The sequence below is a fragment of the Pelobates fuscus genome, chromosome 7 (assembly GCF_036172605.1).
Source record: "Pelobates fuscus isolate aPelFus1 chromosome 7, aPelFus1.pri, whole genome shotgun sequence".
Taxonomy (NCBI): domain Eukaryota; kingdom Metazoa; phylum Chordata; class Amphibia; order Anura; family Pelobatidae; genus Pelobates; species Pelobates fuscus.
In genome coordinates, this window is record NC_086323.1 from 59,769,306 (window position 1) to 59,785,619 (window position 16,314).

A 16,314-nucleotide genomic window follows, 5' to 3' on the forward strand; every position below is an offset into this window, starting at 1 on the left:
AGCCGGAGTATGAGGGCTGAGCAGGAAGATGTTCTGTGCAGCAACACTGGACCCACAGTATCCACTCCAGCTCTCCCAAAAGGTACGGTTGCTGGGTGGACACATTTAAATAAAACAAATGATACTTTGTCAGTGAGTGTTGCTGTGTCAAGGAGTTTAGGTGACCTGCAATCATATCGGAAAGGTGTTTTTGCTCATTTTTTTCCCCACACAGTGCTGGTCTTGCCATGCCTGGTGCCACCTCTATGGCTGAGTTAATCAGTTTTTATGATCACAGCCAATCCAATGCTTCCCCCTTATAGACAAGCACTGGGAGACTATTGTGCATGTGCGGCAAAACACGTTACGCCTATCAACATCTCATAGAGTTGCATTGAATTAATTGCGCCTCCATGCAGAGCGTGGAGACGATGAACGTAGGTGCTGCACCTTGTGCATACTGACCCAGAAAGCACCTGTAGAAGTTACTAGACAGCAATTTAAACATTGCTTTTGTCTAAAAAGACAGTGTTTACATTGAAAAGCGTGCATGGACAGACTATAGACTTCAGATGAACTGCGTTAAGCTGTAGTGGTTCTGGTGACTATAGTGTCCGTTTAAGAACCTGACCCCTAATATTTTTAGTTGGGTCCTAGATTTCAAGCAAGTTTTTCAAGCCCTGATTTATTATATGAATTAACCTTGTTACAGTGCCCTGACTATCAATCAGACAACTGGTCCTGTTACTTTCTGGCAGTTCAGTTCATTTGAACTACACTAGAGGCAGGCAATTGTCAATACTGCTAGCATGTAGAATGGATGGTATTTAATGTACATCTGTTTTTCGTGTTTAGGTGTACCATGACAGGTTCACTTTATGGTTAAATATCATATTTTGGTACTATAAATGAACACTCCAGTCACCATAACTTATTGTTGTTAAGTTATTAGGGGGCCAGGATGCCCCCGGGCTCTTTTTGATGAAAACCATTCTTGAACAGCAAAGGTTGCCTTCATCACTGCTATGGAGTATCAAACATAGTATGAGATATTCTTAATTGTATGCTGGCTGGAGATTAGTTGCTCCCCCAGCACACATTACTTAGGCAGCCCAGAACTCTGCCCCGGGCTGCCTAGTGTCAATTCTGTACATAAATGATATCTGTTGTCAGCATGCACTGCATGCTGACAACAAACATGAACTTCTTCTCCTTGCAGGCACTCTAATAGATCTCCCACCCTACCTTCATTGCGTATTTATTTTAATAATCCCTCTCTCCGCCTCCCACCCTCACCAGCCTGAAGTACGTGCATGCGCTCTGATACAGGGAATTGTTCCAATTACAGGCTTCTCAAAGAGATTGAACAGCGCACAGCCCAAGTGACATCAGGATGGGGCGTAAAACAAATCTGTAATAAAAGGTTTTACTTACATAAAATCCATCATTGGGCACTGCTTCCGGCACTGGATTTTAGGTAAGTAAAACCTTTCACAACAAGTTTTACAGCGCCTTTAGATGGGGTCCTTCTCTATAATACCAAATAGGGTATATTACATCTAATGGGTCAACCCTCACAAAAGGGTTTTGGTAACCCTTTAACATACTTCATGCATTAAATATCAACATACACATAAAAACAAAATGTGTGCAATGTCTTTTAATGTGCTTGCAAGTTGAGGCTGGGTTTTGTAAAACAATAAAAAATGAATAAAATAAGTAAAACAAAACCATTCATACCATTTGATTTGACATGATTCCAATAATTTCTGATGGTCGCTGGAATGATTAACATAAGATATGTTAATAGCGCAGTCATGCTGTTGTAATGTTTGTTATGCTATTCGGCAGCGGGAGCGATCAACTGATTCTGAGTCAGACTTTTTTGACGAAGACCAGGGTCCCAGAGGAGTGTCATAACCGCGTGCAAGCTAGTTCAGAAGTACTCCATTAATAAGAAACTTGGAAAATAAAGTTACTGAGAGCAATAACTAGTACAGTTATTGAGTATGTCAGACCATTGCCCCTACACATATTAATGGCTTGTAATCAAACATACTTAAAGATATTCACCTTTTTTTTTTTTTTTTAAATTCTTTATTTTTGCATACAATGGGTAAGGCAAGAATTAGACAATTCGAAGGCTTGCGCAGAAGCCAAAGTACAAAAGAACAGTAATGTGAACGTAATAATGCAAATATGCCCATAACACAAGCCCCCTTGTAAATGCTATACAACTTGCCCCCCATCGAGGATTTTGTGTTTTTTATATGGCATCAGTATTTAAATTCCTCACTCTTGCCTGCAAGATATTCACCTTTTTGACGCTCAATTTCCCTCAAAATGAATTCCTTTGTTACTCAGTGCTGTAATTTTCACAGAGTATTCATGTATTAATGTAATAATTTATCGTTTGTCGTTTTTTTTTTTTTTTTTTTCTCCCTACAGCATTGTTACTGATGTTGCGGTTGGCGTTAAGGTAAGATCTAATCTGTTTTGAAATTTCCTCGTCCATATTTCTTACACAAATAAGTCATGACTGTGTGTACAGTGAAACACAAATTTAATTTAAAGGGACATCACTTGACAATTATGTTTTTATTTATTTATTTTAAACCAGCAAGAAAGCACTTTAAAACAAATAAAGCAAAAAAATACTTTGAAAATTATGTAAGATTGCATTATGGTAACTAAACAAAATCAATTGGAAAAAGGCTGTAGTTCACATAACATGTATGAGTACTATCTTAAAGAGGAATCCCTTAATGCCAAACAACATCGTACTATATACAAAAAGATGCACAACTTAGTTAATAAATTAAATCTTTCTTATATATTTGTATATAGTACCAGATTGCATTATTGAGCACATCTTTCAGCTAGGTGTGTTTCTCCGCCTTCCCGCCCCTCTTTCTTACCCTCCAGTGTTCGTTACAGATCGGTCTTTAAATGACAAAAAGGGCATCATTGTTTAGCAACAGGAGAGGGAAAGTCTCTAAATTTATACTAGCCATCGGCGAGTGAAATTTTAGCCTTGGCGAGTAGAAATGTACACCTGCTGACTTGCAATGGCGAATAACTTTAGAGACCTGGCAAGTAGCATAGTACTTAAAATTGTAAACACTGTAGGATTGTACAATTTCCTTTAATGTAAGTAAGAATTTGAAAAATAGCCACAAATGTCTATGCATTTTGACTTCATCTTGTCTTTTTGTCATCAGCATATATCATTGCTATACATTCTTAAATGTTACACAAAATTAACATTTCAGAGAGGGCTTTTTAAAGCGGCACTGTAATGCTGAACTTACCTTTCCCCAATCAATTCCTCTTCTCTCCCTCTCTCAGGATCTGTTCTTCATTTCTTCCTGTCTGCTCTAGTTTTCTTAAAAAATTAAGACAAAGTAAGGACTATTTCTCTTCTGGAGGTTTCCTACGCCATGACCAGCTATGACCAGCGGAGGAGCAAAGTGTGCTTTGTTTACGGTGGTCAGAGCAATTTTCTCACAATCCTTAGCTTTCCTCCCTGTTCCCACGATGCTTCCTGTCATTTAGACAGAACGCCGGCAAAACTGCTGAATTGCGTACTAACAGAATGAGAACAGTAGGCCTCCCCCATTATCTTTATGGACCCCACCTACCGCTCAGGGGTGGGAGCCCGAGAGGGGGGGGGGGGGGGAGGGCAGTAGAATACATAGAAAATACACTGATCAGCCACAACATTAAACACACCTGCCTAATATTGTGTAGGTCCCACATAGTACTGTTGAGACGGCTCTGATGCATCGAGACATGGACTCACAAGACCACTGTACGTGTTGGATGGTATCTGGCACCAAGACATTAGTAGCAGAACCTTAAAGGGACACTATTGGCACCCAGACCACTTCAGCTTATTGAAGTGGTCTGGGTGTACTGTCCCAGTCCCCTTTATCACTGCAATAGGCATTATTGCAGTTATTGAGAAATTTTGCCTCCACCACTAGTGGTTGTCTACCAGACAGCCACTAGAGGGACTTACAAGATGTTAAGCAAATTTTGGTTGCCTCACTGATGCTGGATGTCCTCATGCTATGCTATGAATGAGGACAGCCAGCGTCAGCCAAATCCCCATAGGAAAACATTATACAATGCTTTCCTATGGGGCTGACCTAATGCGCTTGCCACACATGTACATTAGGTCCTCGAAGTGGGGGAAGGAGGAGCCAAGGCGGAACCTGACCCAGCACAGAGGGACATCAATGCTGGATTTAGACAAGTGATAAAGGGGTTCTGCGCTGCAAAGGGGGCACTATAGGGAGCTATAGTGCTAGGAATACAAGTTTGTATTCCTAACCTATAGTTTTCCTTTAAAGGAACACAATAGTCACCAGAACAACTACAGTGTATTATATTTGTTCTGGAGAGTAAAATCAGTCCCTGCAGGCTTTGTGCAGTAAACACTGTCTTTTCAAAGAAAAGGCAGTGTTTACATTACAGCCCAGAGATACCACCAGTGGCCACTCCTCAGATGGCTACTAGGGATGCTTCCTGGGGCAGTGTGTACAACACTAAACTTTCCTCATAGAAATGCATTGATTTAATGAGGAGATGCTGATTGTCCAGGGCTGTGTTTGACTTGTTCTGTCTTTTGCCCCTGATCTGTCTCCTTGACAATTACAGCCAATCTAATGGTTTCATATGGGAAATTGTGATTGGCTGAGATCAACACTTCTGATATTGTCAGCCAAGTAGGCAGGTCAGGGGCAGAGCCAGCAGCAGCAGACTGGAATAAAGGTAAGACGTTTCTATATTTAGGGGTACAAGGCGGGAGGGAGGCTACATAGTGGTTTTTAACACTTTTGGGTCAGGAATACATGTTTGTGTTCCTTTTAAGTTCTGCAAGTTGCATGGATAGGATTTGCTCAATCAGACTGAAATCTAGAGAATTTGAAGGCCAAGGCAAATTCTTGGCGGTCATATTCATCAAACAATTTCTGAAGAATTTTTGCAATAGGGCAGGGTGCATTATCTTGCTGAAAGTAGCCACTTCCCTCGGCGAACACCATTGACATGAAGGGGTGTATGTGGTCTGCAACAATCTCTAGGTAGTGGTACGTGTCAAAGTAACATCCGCATGAATGCCTGGACCCAGGGTTCCCCAGCAGAACATTGTCCTCAGCATAAAATTGCCTCCTACTGTCATCTCTTCCCTAGGTAAACAATGAACACCCAGCCAGGCAACCTTCTTCCATTTATCCATGGTCCAGTTCTGATGCTCACTTTTGTCAGTGGACAGGGTCATCATGGGCACTCTGACTAGTCTGCGCAAAGCAGTCCCATAGACGGCAAACTGCAATGTACTGTCTGACACCACTCTGTCATGGCCAGCATTAAGTTTTTCAGCAATTTTAGCTACAGTCAGCTCTACAGTCAGCTCTTATGTGGTTGGACCAGACGAGCTAGCCTTCACTCCCCACGTGCACCCATTTTGGTACGTACTAACCACTGCAAACATCCCACAAGACTTTCTATTTTAGAGATGTTTTGACCCAGTCGTCTAGCCATCACTATTTGGCCCTTGTCAAAGACACTTGGATCTTTTTTTGGTTGCCTTTTTTTCCTTCTTCCTACATGAAATTCAAGAACTGGCAGTTCACTTGCTGCCTAATCTATACCACTCCTTGACATGTGCCATGGTAGCTATACATAATCAATATTATTCACTTCAGCTGTCAGTTGTTTTGGCTGATCAGTGCATATTGGAGCTGTACTATTCCGAAGATAATCTCACAATCAACTAATCACTTCTATAACGAAAAAATACATGTGGAGGAGAAAAATTATTATGAAGGGATAAATGTTATACAAAAAATCAGGGTTATTTACTAAAATTATAATTTTCGGGAATTCAAAATAAATTTCAACCTTAAAGTGTCACTATAGTCACCAGAACAACTACAGTTTAATGTAGTTGTCTATTGAGTATAGTCCGTCTCAGAGAAATGTAGTGTTCACATTGCTGCCTAGGTACACCTCCAATGACAGTCACTCAGATGGCCACTAGAGATGTTTCCTGGGTTTTAGTGCAGGAGATCAGGGGCACGGCCAGAGCCGGCCCACCTATGCTTCCCTGGAATAAAGGTACGTTTTTAACTTGTATAAGCTGTGTAAGAGGCGGACCAGGAAATACACGTTTGTGTTCCTGACCCTCTACTCATTAGGGTGTAGATAAAGAACAGATTATATTTTAGGTCAAGGCAATATAAAAAAAATTCTGACCATATCAACAACTTTATCTCACCTCACTCTGGTTTAAATAACTTTTTTGCAAATGTATACTACTTTTGGTTAAGAATTACTGTTCTTTTATATATAAAGTAATAAAGGTGACACAATTTGTAATCAGCAGCTGTTTTGAAGCAGTGCTCTTTTGTTTACTCATTGACATTATTTGTTAATGACTTTTTCTGTTATTTTTTTGTTTTGTTTTTTAATTACTGTGAATGTTATTTTGTTAATTTAATATTCTCCTTTTTATTTAGAGAGGGTCAGACGAGCTGCTTTCTGGAACTGTGCTTAACGGGCCAAGCACAAATATGAGCAGTATAGTAGTAACTGGTAAGCTTCTGAATCCTATTTTGTTTTACGGTCTCATAGGCAACATAACCAATCTGGCAAATTTCAATGTGTAAAACTAAAATGGACTAGCCCTATATTTGACCCTGTAACTTTCTAAAACCCCGTAAAACCTGTGCATGAGGGGTACTACTATTGTACTTGTGAGACACCACTGAACACCAATATGTGTGTTTTATTGTCATAAAAGTTAAGTATTGTGACATTGACAGTTAAAATGCCATGCAGAACAAAATAACATTTTCTTAATTTCTCAAACTTTTTTTATTCATATAAAATTGTGTCATATATAAATATTGACATGACCTGAAAGCCTAGTTTCTCCTGAACAAAATGATATATAATAAGCGTGAGTGCATTTAATATGAAACTGGTGAATTACGGTTGAACAGACATGTAGCACAAATTCAAGGTTTTGTTTACGTTTTGTTTTGATCTGAACTTGTACAATTTCCTCCGTCCTTAAAAGCTAAAGAACATCTTTTGTATATTGTTTGTATATATGCATTTATTTTTGCAGATGATGCTACCAGAATCCAGGTTATTTATGAGATGTGTAGGTGTGTGGCAGAGGCAGAGATCTATTCATGCATGGCCAATTTAATGCCATAGGTATTGCACATTGTGCAAGAAGAACATGAATGTGAAATTTATATTGCCTGAAATTGGGCAAGTAGTTTATAGTCTTACTCTACGGGGATGGGAAGGGAGTGGTATTTTGGTCCAGTGGAAGGACTGACCAACTTCACCTAGAGCCGGCTACAAGCCACAAGACTGCCAGGTATGGGGATGTGTAAAGAGTGTCAACCGCTCCTTGTGATGTAGAGAGCTGATGGCCACCAAGATAGAGCATGACCTCATATCCTGGCAGCCATCTCTTCTGCATGGAGGGTGGGGAAGGGGCTAAGAAGGGAAGGGGTCAAGCTGCAGAGCAACTGCAGGATTATAGCTGCTGATTTTGCAAAATATGGATTTTGGACTGTACAGTACATGGGTCAGTGTATGAGTATGCAGTTAATGTGTGTGGGTCAGTTATTGTGTTTTGGAGTATGTGTTTCAAAGTGTGTAGGTTTTTGTGGACACTGTCAGATTACGGTACATTTTGATGCATCCCTAGCATTGCTTATATATGTGTAAAACACTCAAATCATAGAGAATAACAATCTGAATCACACGCCCACAGTGTACATACAGCACACACAATGTACATACAGACACTCTCCCCACCCCACACACACACACTGTACATACAGCCGACACACTAAGATAAAGGGAGAGACTACACTCTTTTTTTTTTTTTTTCTCACAAAGTGTTCATTTTAATAAAAAACTCTTGGCAGTGCTTTTTTTTTTAATGCTTAAAGGGATCCCATAGTGCCTGGAAAACAAATCAGTTTTGTTGGCACTATAGGTTTAATAGTTCTGCGGGGATGAATGGGTTAAAACCCTTTCTGCCACTTTCCTGATACCAGTGCCAATGGGTCAGGCTCTGTCCACGCTTCTCCCCCGCCCCCTAGGAAAGCTTTATTCAGTGCAGAGCGTGAGGACGTCCAGCATCAGATAACGGACCAAAGGTCCGTTTGGATTCCGGAAGCACGCCCAGTAGCTGTCTAGTAGACAGCCATTGAGGGCAGACTGGAACTGCAATGTTTTACATTGCTGCACTAGGTGCAATAGGGACACTGCACCCAGACAACTTCAATTAGCTGAAGTGGTCTGGGTGCCTCCAATGTCCCTTTAACTATTTTATAGATCTTTGATCGGTATATCAAATTGTAAATGTAAAGGGGCAGTGTCCATACTCAATGTTGATTTTGGTGTGGATAGTCTGGGGTAAGACACGCAGCAGTGCTTTCAATACTACTTTCCCACAGTCTAGTCAACAGCAACAGCAGAGATTTTATTTATTTTTTTGCATTTTTGCAACTAGAGAACCCTATGATACAATGAAAAGTACAGGGTATTTCATTGCATATTGCAGTGGAAGATTGGATCTCCTGATGCTTCATTCTGAAATATGGATGATCCAAGCAAGGGCTTTAGTACATAACCTTGACAGATGCACTGAGCTTTAAGCTTATATGGGCTATGCATGTGGGGAGCTGATTAGAAAGAGCTGATTAGAAAAAAAAAAAATGTTCTTTCAGCCACTCCATGGTTAGTGTGATTTCACTGCTTATATGTATGTTTGCATGTTAAAGTAGTCACATGTTTCCCCAAAGGTTTTGTGGCTTAAGGGCACCACCACCTGTCACTTCATAAGTGACCAACAATCTCTTGTTTGTGTATCTCTTGCTACATAAGACAATGCCGCTTGTTCGTCTCTTGCTACATAAGACAATACCTTAGTCCAAGTAACCCCTCCAATATCAGAACAGAGTATAAACGTTTCTATTTTATTTTTTTGCAGTATGAAATTTAGTCCATAAAGTTTCATTCACCTTCATTTATACTGTAGTAATCCATTACCAGCCTGTACAAATTCCCCCCTGACCCATTTTGCAGTCTCTTGGTGTTGCTTGCTCCCCTCCCTCTGAGCAATTTCAGTGGCACTTGCTCCCCGGTCCCATTTCGGTGTCTCTTGCTTCCCCCTCTCCCGGGCCCCATTTGTGTGTGTCTTGCTGGCTCCGGGGCCCCATTTGTGCGTGCCTTGCTTGCTCCCGGGCCCCTTTTGTGCGTGCCTTGCTTGCTCCCGGGCCCCTTTTGTGCGTGCCTTGCTTGCTCCCGGGCCCCTTTTGTGCGTGCCTTTCTTGCTCCCGGGCCCCTTTTGTGCGTGCCTTTCTTGCTCCCGGGCCCCTTTTGTGCGTGCCTTTCTTGCTCCCGGGCCCCTTTTGTGCGTGCCTTTCTTGCTCCCGGCCCCCTTTTGTGCGTGCCTTTCTTGCTCCCGGGCCCCTTTTGTGCGTGCCTTTCTTGCTCCCGGGCCCCTTTTGTGCGTGCCTTTCTTGCTCCCGGGCCCCTTTTGTGCGTGCCTTTCTTGCTCCCGGGCCCCTTTTGTGCGTGCCTTTCTTGCTCCCGGGCCCCTTTTGTGCGTGCCTTTCTTGCTCCCGGGCCCCTTTTGTGCGTGCCTTTCTTGCTCCCGGGCCCCTTTTGTGCGTGCCTTTCTTGCTCCCGGGCCCCTTTTGTGCGTGCCTTGCTTGCTCCCGGGCCCCTTTTGTGTGTGCCTTGCTTGCCCGGATGTGCCCCTTTGTGTATCTTTTTCTCCCCCGGATGTGCCCCTTTGTGTATCTTTTTCTCCCCCGGACCCATTTTGCTGTATCTCCCCCACGACCAATTTTGGTAGCTCTTGCTTTCTCCGTGCCCCTTTGTGTGGGTCTCTTGCTCCCCCCAGGCCACTTTGTGTGGGTCTTGTTCCCCGCCACATTTGGTGTCTCTTGCTCTACCTCCAGGACCCATTTTGGTGTCTCTTGCTCTACCCCCAGAACCCATTTTGGTCTCTCTTGCTCTACCCCCAGGACCCATTTTGGTGTCTCTTGCTCTACCCCCAGGACCCATTTCGTTGTCTTTTGTTCTCCTCCAGGACCCATTTTGTTGTCTTTTGTTCTCCCTCAGGACCCATTCCTGTGACTCTTGCTCTCCCCAAAGACCCATTCCTGTGACTCTTGCTCTCTCCAAGGACCCATTCCTGTGACTCTTGCTCTCTCCAAGGACCCATTCCTGTGACTCTTGCTCTTCCCCCATGACCCATTTCGGTGTCTCTTGCTCTTCCCCCATGACCCATTTCGGTGTCTCTTGCTCTTCCCCCATGACCCATTTCGGTGTCTCTTGCTCTTCCCCCATGACCCATTGCGGTGTCTCTTGCTCTTCCCCCATGACCCATTTCGGTGTGTCTTGCGCCCTTCCCACGTGACCCATTTCGGTGTCTCTTGCGCCCCTCCTCCCGACCAATTTCAGTAGCACTTGTTCTCTGGTCCCATTTCGGTGTGTCTTGCTCCCCCCTCCCCTGGACCAATGTTGGTGTCTCTTGCTCTCCTCCTGGACCCAAAGCTAACCGCTTCAGGCAGACATCAGATAAGCCTACTGTTCGGTAGTGGTTATGGTACTTGGAGTGTTTATCTTTAATCCTCACAGTTTCACTCTGCTTTACAGTTCAGTTTGTCTACAAAGCCTCTTACAAATAGCTGAAATTCTGCCAAGTGTTTACACGCTGACATAAAAAAATTTGGGTAATTTTTAGTTTCATTGTTAAACACCTCTTTATAGATTTCAAACAACATGGATGATGAAATGCATCCAATTTCTAAATCTTGATGCCCATGTATTTCTTGTCATTTTCCTTGAAACAGCTATCATCTGGCCCTCCAAAGGGGAGCTTGCTTTTCTTTGTGAGGTTGTACATGTTGGATATGAATAGCGGTTTTGTAAAGGCTTACATTTAGGACACTTTAAAAGTAAAGCTGTCCAGAATGTGTATGGTCTTTTGTTAGATAGTAAATGGGATTCAGTCATACAGTGTAGAATTATTTCAATGATTATGACATTGTAAAGAAGCTATTCATTGGTACATTCCTCACTTATTCCAAGGTCATATTCTCCTGAGAGATGACAGTGAAACAGGTGCAGAAATGCCCATGAAAAGAGACCTAAACGTTTTACATTTAGTACTTTTTTAAACAAAACAAAAAAAATGTTCTGCTCTGCAAAAACAAAACCTCTATTGATATGTGCTGTGGAAATTGATGTACTTCCTTAAATTCTCTCCTTCCTCCACATCTCTTCAACACACTTTTACACACACAATGTATTTTCTATTTTTTTTTTTTAGGATGGTGAATATATTGGAATGAAAATTGCGTATGACTTTATTGGTACATATATACATATATATATATATATATATATATATATATATATATATATATATATATATATATATATATATATATATATATATATATATATATATATATATATATATAGGAAACATGGGGGGATGGTTGCACTCACCTAAACATGCTTAAATGGGGTGCTGCTGGGGGCCATATTATACAATAAATACACAAGATCCAGCGCACTCTCCTATCTACTAAACAGCAACTTCAATGTTGACAGATTTTATTAGTTTGTAAAAGTTTTTTTTAAAAACACCTAATCTAGGCAAAAAAATGGGGATTTAGTTACATTATATGATCATACATTGCATAAGCCTGCCACAACGTCAATGTACCCCATCTTTGGCAGGTCCTACTCTCACAGTCTAATGTCTGCTCTTATGAGATTAACCACTTACTTGGGAAAAAATTCCATCTGAGGCTCTCTGCAGTACAAGGCTAAATAGGGACCTGAGATGAGGCACCTGTAACAGGGAGGGGTGCAGAACCAAGGAGTTGGCTAGACTCCCAAATATATATAGGAAACATGGGGGGATGGTTGCACTCACCTAAACATGCTTAAATGGGGTGCTGCTGGGGGCCATATTATACAATAAATACACAAGATCCAGCGCACTCTCCTATCTACTAAACAGCAACTTCAATGTTGACAGATTTTATTAGTTTGTAAAAGTTTTTTTTAAAAACACCTAATCTAGGCAAAAAAATGGGGATTTAGTTACATTATATGATCATACATTGCATAAGCCTGCCACAACGTCAATGTACCCCATCTTTGGCAGGTCCTACTCTCACAGTCTAATGTCTGCTCTTATGAGATTAACCACTTACTTGGGAAAAAATTCCATCTGAGGCTCTCTGCAGTACAAGGCTAAATAGGGACCTGAGATGAGGCACCTGTAACAGGGAGGGGTGCAGAACCAAGGAGTTGGCTAGACTCCCAAATATATATAGGAAACATGGGGGGATGGTTGCACTCACCTAAACATGCTTAAATGGGGTGCTGCTGGGGGCCATATTATACAATAAATACACAAGATCCAGCGCACTCTCCTATCTACTAAACAGCAACTTCAATGTTGACAGATTTTATTAGTTTGTAAAAGTTTTTTTTAAAAACACCTAATCTAGGCAAAAAAATGGGGATTTAGTTACATTATATGATCATACATTGCATAAGCCTGCCACAACGTCAATGTACCCCATCTTTGGCAGGTCCTACTCTCACAGTCTAATGTCTGCTCTTATGAGATTAACCACTTACTTGGGAAAAAATTCCATCTGAGGCTCTCTGCAGTACAAGGCTAAATCTTGATAAAGACCTGCGGGTCGAAACGTCGATCTTTTCACACAGATAAAGTTTGTTTCAAACAAGTCCTTTGGAGTGCTCTGAATCATTGCTTCCTATATACCTACGCTCTGCAGCACCAAGGCAATTTTTGAGGATCATCACTTAAAGGTAGAGTGCCAGATTTCGAATTTGTTATATATATATATATATATATATATATATATATATATCTCACTTTGTTTTTAGGCTGTTTTTCTGAGGTTAGAAGGAGAATTTTAGGTGTTCTGATTTCATTAACTAATTTCAAATATTAAAAAGTCGTGCTAGGTATGTTTTTATTTAAAAGAGATGACAATTTAGATGTTGTACTATGTGCAATAAAAAAAATCAGTTTTACTTTCCTTTCTTCCCTTGAAACTGCGGTCTCACTATTACTATTACGCCTCCCCAACTGAGATTATCATTTCTAAAGATTTTTGCCTCAAAACCATTCAGATTGGCCAAGAGCCAGAACTTGCAGGCTGAGCCGTGTAAACGCTGCCTTTTCTGAGAAAAGGTCATGTTTGCCTAATGTTACACCTAGTGGCTGTCATTCCAACTCAATTCCCGCATACAAACTAGCCTACCCCACAGGAAGTCCCTCTAGTAGCTGTCAGAATAACAGCCACCAGATTTGACATTAGGCAAACACTGCGTTTTCTTAGCCTGCAGGTGTCTTTGTCTCAGAAGCATTACATTAAACTGTAGTGGTTCCGGTGCTTATAGTGTTCCTTTAATGCAACACTGTCACTTTTCTGTTTTTGCACAAGGATAGTTTATATTTAAAATTACATCTTCATATATCATAAGACCAAGACATATTTAATGCTATGCAGTAGATGCAAATGTCTTGTTAATCTGAATGTGCAAGATCTATGCAGGATTCTGCTATATTGTAGGATGTGTCCTAGGACTCCATTTTTTTTCTTTTTTTGCAGTGCATATCAAGATTACAACGTGTGCGAGGTACCCCAGCGGCAGTCCTCATGCATTATCAGAACCCTATATAACAATAGGGTAGTCAGGAATACGTGCACTAATTTTTGTTTATATATTAACAGAAATATAGTAGGAACATTCGGTCAGCCTGTGTGTAGTGTATGGTTAGTGGTCATTTAGCCGCAGTAAATGGTGAGGCTAGTCCAGCCGAGATTGCTTCGGGTGTTAGAGCTGCTAACCTGTCGTATATCTAAGCGTGGATTATATTGAGGCCCTGTATGTTTGGTCCAGTTGGGCATAACATGGTAGTGAGTGGCTCAAAAGGTTAATCTATGTGATTTGCGTGTGGATGAGCAGGGTTTCATGCCAGTATGTTTAATATTTGATTATAGGGCACATTCTTCTGGTTAAAAAACAGCTTGTCATTGGTGTTAGTAGGTTAAGTGCAAGCTGGTAGTGCGTGTGTTGCTGTACTGAGATGAGACATGAATAAGGAGGGGTAACATAATAGGGAGCAACAATGAAAAATAAATGCAATGAATGTACTCAGCGGCAGCAAACAGAGTCCCCGCGGCTGCAACCATTCACCCAATGCCACTAGTGTGCAGGTACAAATAGTCCATCCTTTGGCCCGGTATGGTGGTCTTTTGTGCCCTCTTGCTGAGTTGCGGCAGATTTTGGTCTTCATGTGTGTCAGGCGTGGATCGTTGTGGTATCCCAAAGTCCAGCTGCGTGAGTCCCTGCTTCAACCCCATCCGCTCGGCGCCGTGGGGGTTTGCGCTTGTGGCATAGGGAGGTTGTCGTCGTTGGTGATTCCCGTGATCTCCGTGGATATGTTATGATCTGGTGTTGTGAGTGTGGTCTACCTCTCTGCAGGTGTTCAGCAGGTTTCTTGCTGGTTTTAGGGATTGTCTGTGGCACCCTTTGAGCTGGCTCCGCTGCTTTGTTCAGTAGTGTCGGTTTGCGGGCCGGCGGGTCTCCCTTTTCGGCGCCATCTTGAGGCCCTGTTCAGACGGAGGCCTGCATAGCTGTGTCTGGGCCGTGCGCGCTTTTCTCTGTGTGGGTGATATTCAGGTATGTTATTCTGCTGTCCACTCCTCTCCAGCTTTGCCCAAAAGGCGTTGAATAGGGCATTAAGCCTGGTCAGGATGTTGGGCCGTTCTTTGCGGCAGGTGTGGTTTCACGGTCTGTGTCCGTTGTGGCCAGGCTGCTTGGAGGGGTTGGACCGGTGGGGGAATTACCCCCACCGGTCCTGAGGGGGGGGGGGGGGAGTGGGCAGTCAGTGGCTCTGTACCCCCGGCGTAGGGGCGAGGAGAGCGGCCGCCTCCCCCCAGTCCCATCCGCCATTGGCCGCTGTTTGCCATCTCGGTTTCTCATTAGCGGGAGACACTCGTGTCTGGTGTCGGGCGATTCCCCTGGGTGCCCCCGATGTGGGGAGCGTACCCTGGCATCTGTACAAGCATCGAGTCGGTGAGTATCTCCATTATTTCAACGTGGGCAGTGGGAGCCCCTTCAACATGCGTCCATTCCGTTTGCAGGTCAAGCCCCTGCAGGTCAAGCCCCTGCAGGTCAAGCCCCCTAGGACTCCATTTTGTGCAGGTACTAGAGTACACCAATTACACTGCTTCGGGTAGATAATGCTGCCAGGACTGAAAATTGTTCTTTATGAGAAAATGATTCAGATAAACACATCTACCTTCCCTTGGTTGCCACCATGTAAGCTAACGTCAAATTGGGGAGTTGTTTGAGAGGAGAAGGGATCGGTCACTGCTTTATAGTGTACCAGTAATCCATAAAATTTAAAAATGGATTAATTCAAAAATGTAATGATTGTGTTTTGTTAATATGCAAAAAATATATAACATTGTTGAGAAAATGTTTTAAAGTAAGATGTATGTACTAGTCCTGACAGTTTGTTTTGGTGATGAATGTAGGAGATAATTTGGCATGATTCCACTGAAAAGTTTAAGGTTTTTTGTTTTCTTTAAATATTTAGATTTTTGAATTTATGTTTCAGCTAATGGTAACGATACTAAAAAGTTCAAAGGAGATGACAAGATGGAAAGTGCACCTTCTCGGGTGCTTCATATCCGAAAACTTCCAGGGGAAGTAACAGAAACTGAAGTTATTGCTTTGGGGTTACCTTTTGGGAAAGTAACCAACATTCTAATGCTTAAAGGAAAGAATCAGGTACTTCCCTCCCCTCTGCCATATGTTTATTTTGTCCATTACTATGTTTGAAAATGATGAAATGTGTTTTTCTTACAACTGTTGAAAATGCTTTATTATTTAAATACCGTATATACTCGAGTATAAGCAGAGTTTTTCAGCACATTTTTTGTGCTGAAAAACCCCAACTCGGCTTATACTCGAGTCAGAGTCTGTATTATGGCAATTTGCATTGCCATAATACAGACAGGGGGCTGTGGGGGCTGCAGAGAGATGTTACTTACCTTTCCTGCAGCTCCTGTCAGCTCTCTCCTCCTCTGCGCGGTCTGTGCAGCTCCCTCTGTCAGCTCCCAGTGTAAGTCTCGCGAGAGCCGCGGCTCTCGCGAGATTTACACTGGGAGCTGACGAGGTGCTGAACGGACCGGCGGAGGAGGAGAGAGCTGACAGGAG

At 42.3% G+C, this 16,314-nt stretch overlaps 1 protein-coding gene across 1 annotated transcript in view; it reads left to right on the forward strand.

The window, feature by feature from the left end:
* PTBP2 (polypyrimidine tract binding protein 2) overlaps positions 1–16,314 on the forward strand; it is a 48,405-nt gene that overhangs the window by 5,101 nt on the left and 26,990 nt on the right. The window contains exons 2-4 of the mRNA XM_063428338.1: positions 2,428–2,458; positions 6,504–6,579; positions 15,713–15,885. Coding sequence (XP_063284408.1) covers positions 2,428–2,458; positions 6,504–6,579; positions 15,713–15,885 — 280 coding nt within the window. The remainder of the gene's footprint in view (positions 1–2,427; positions 2,459–6,503; positions 6,580–15,712; positions 15,886–16,314) is intronic.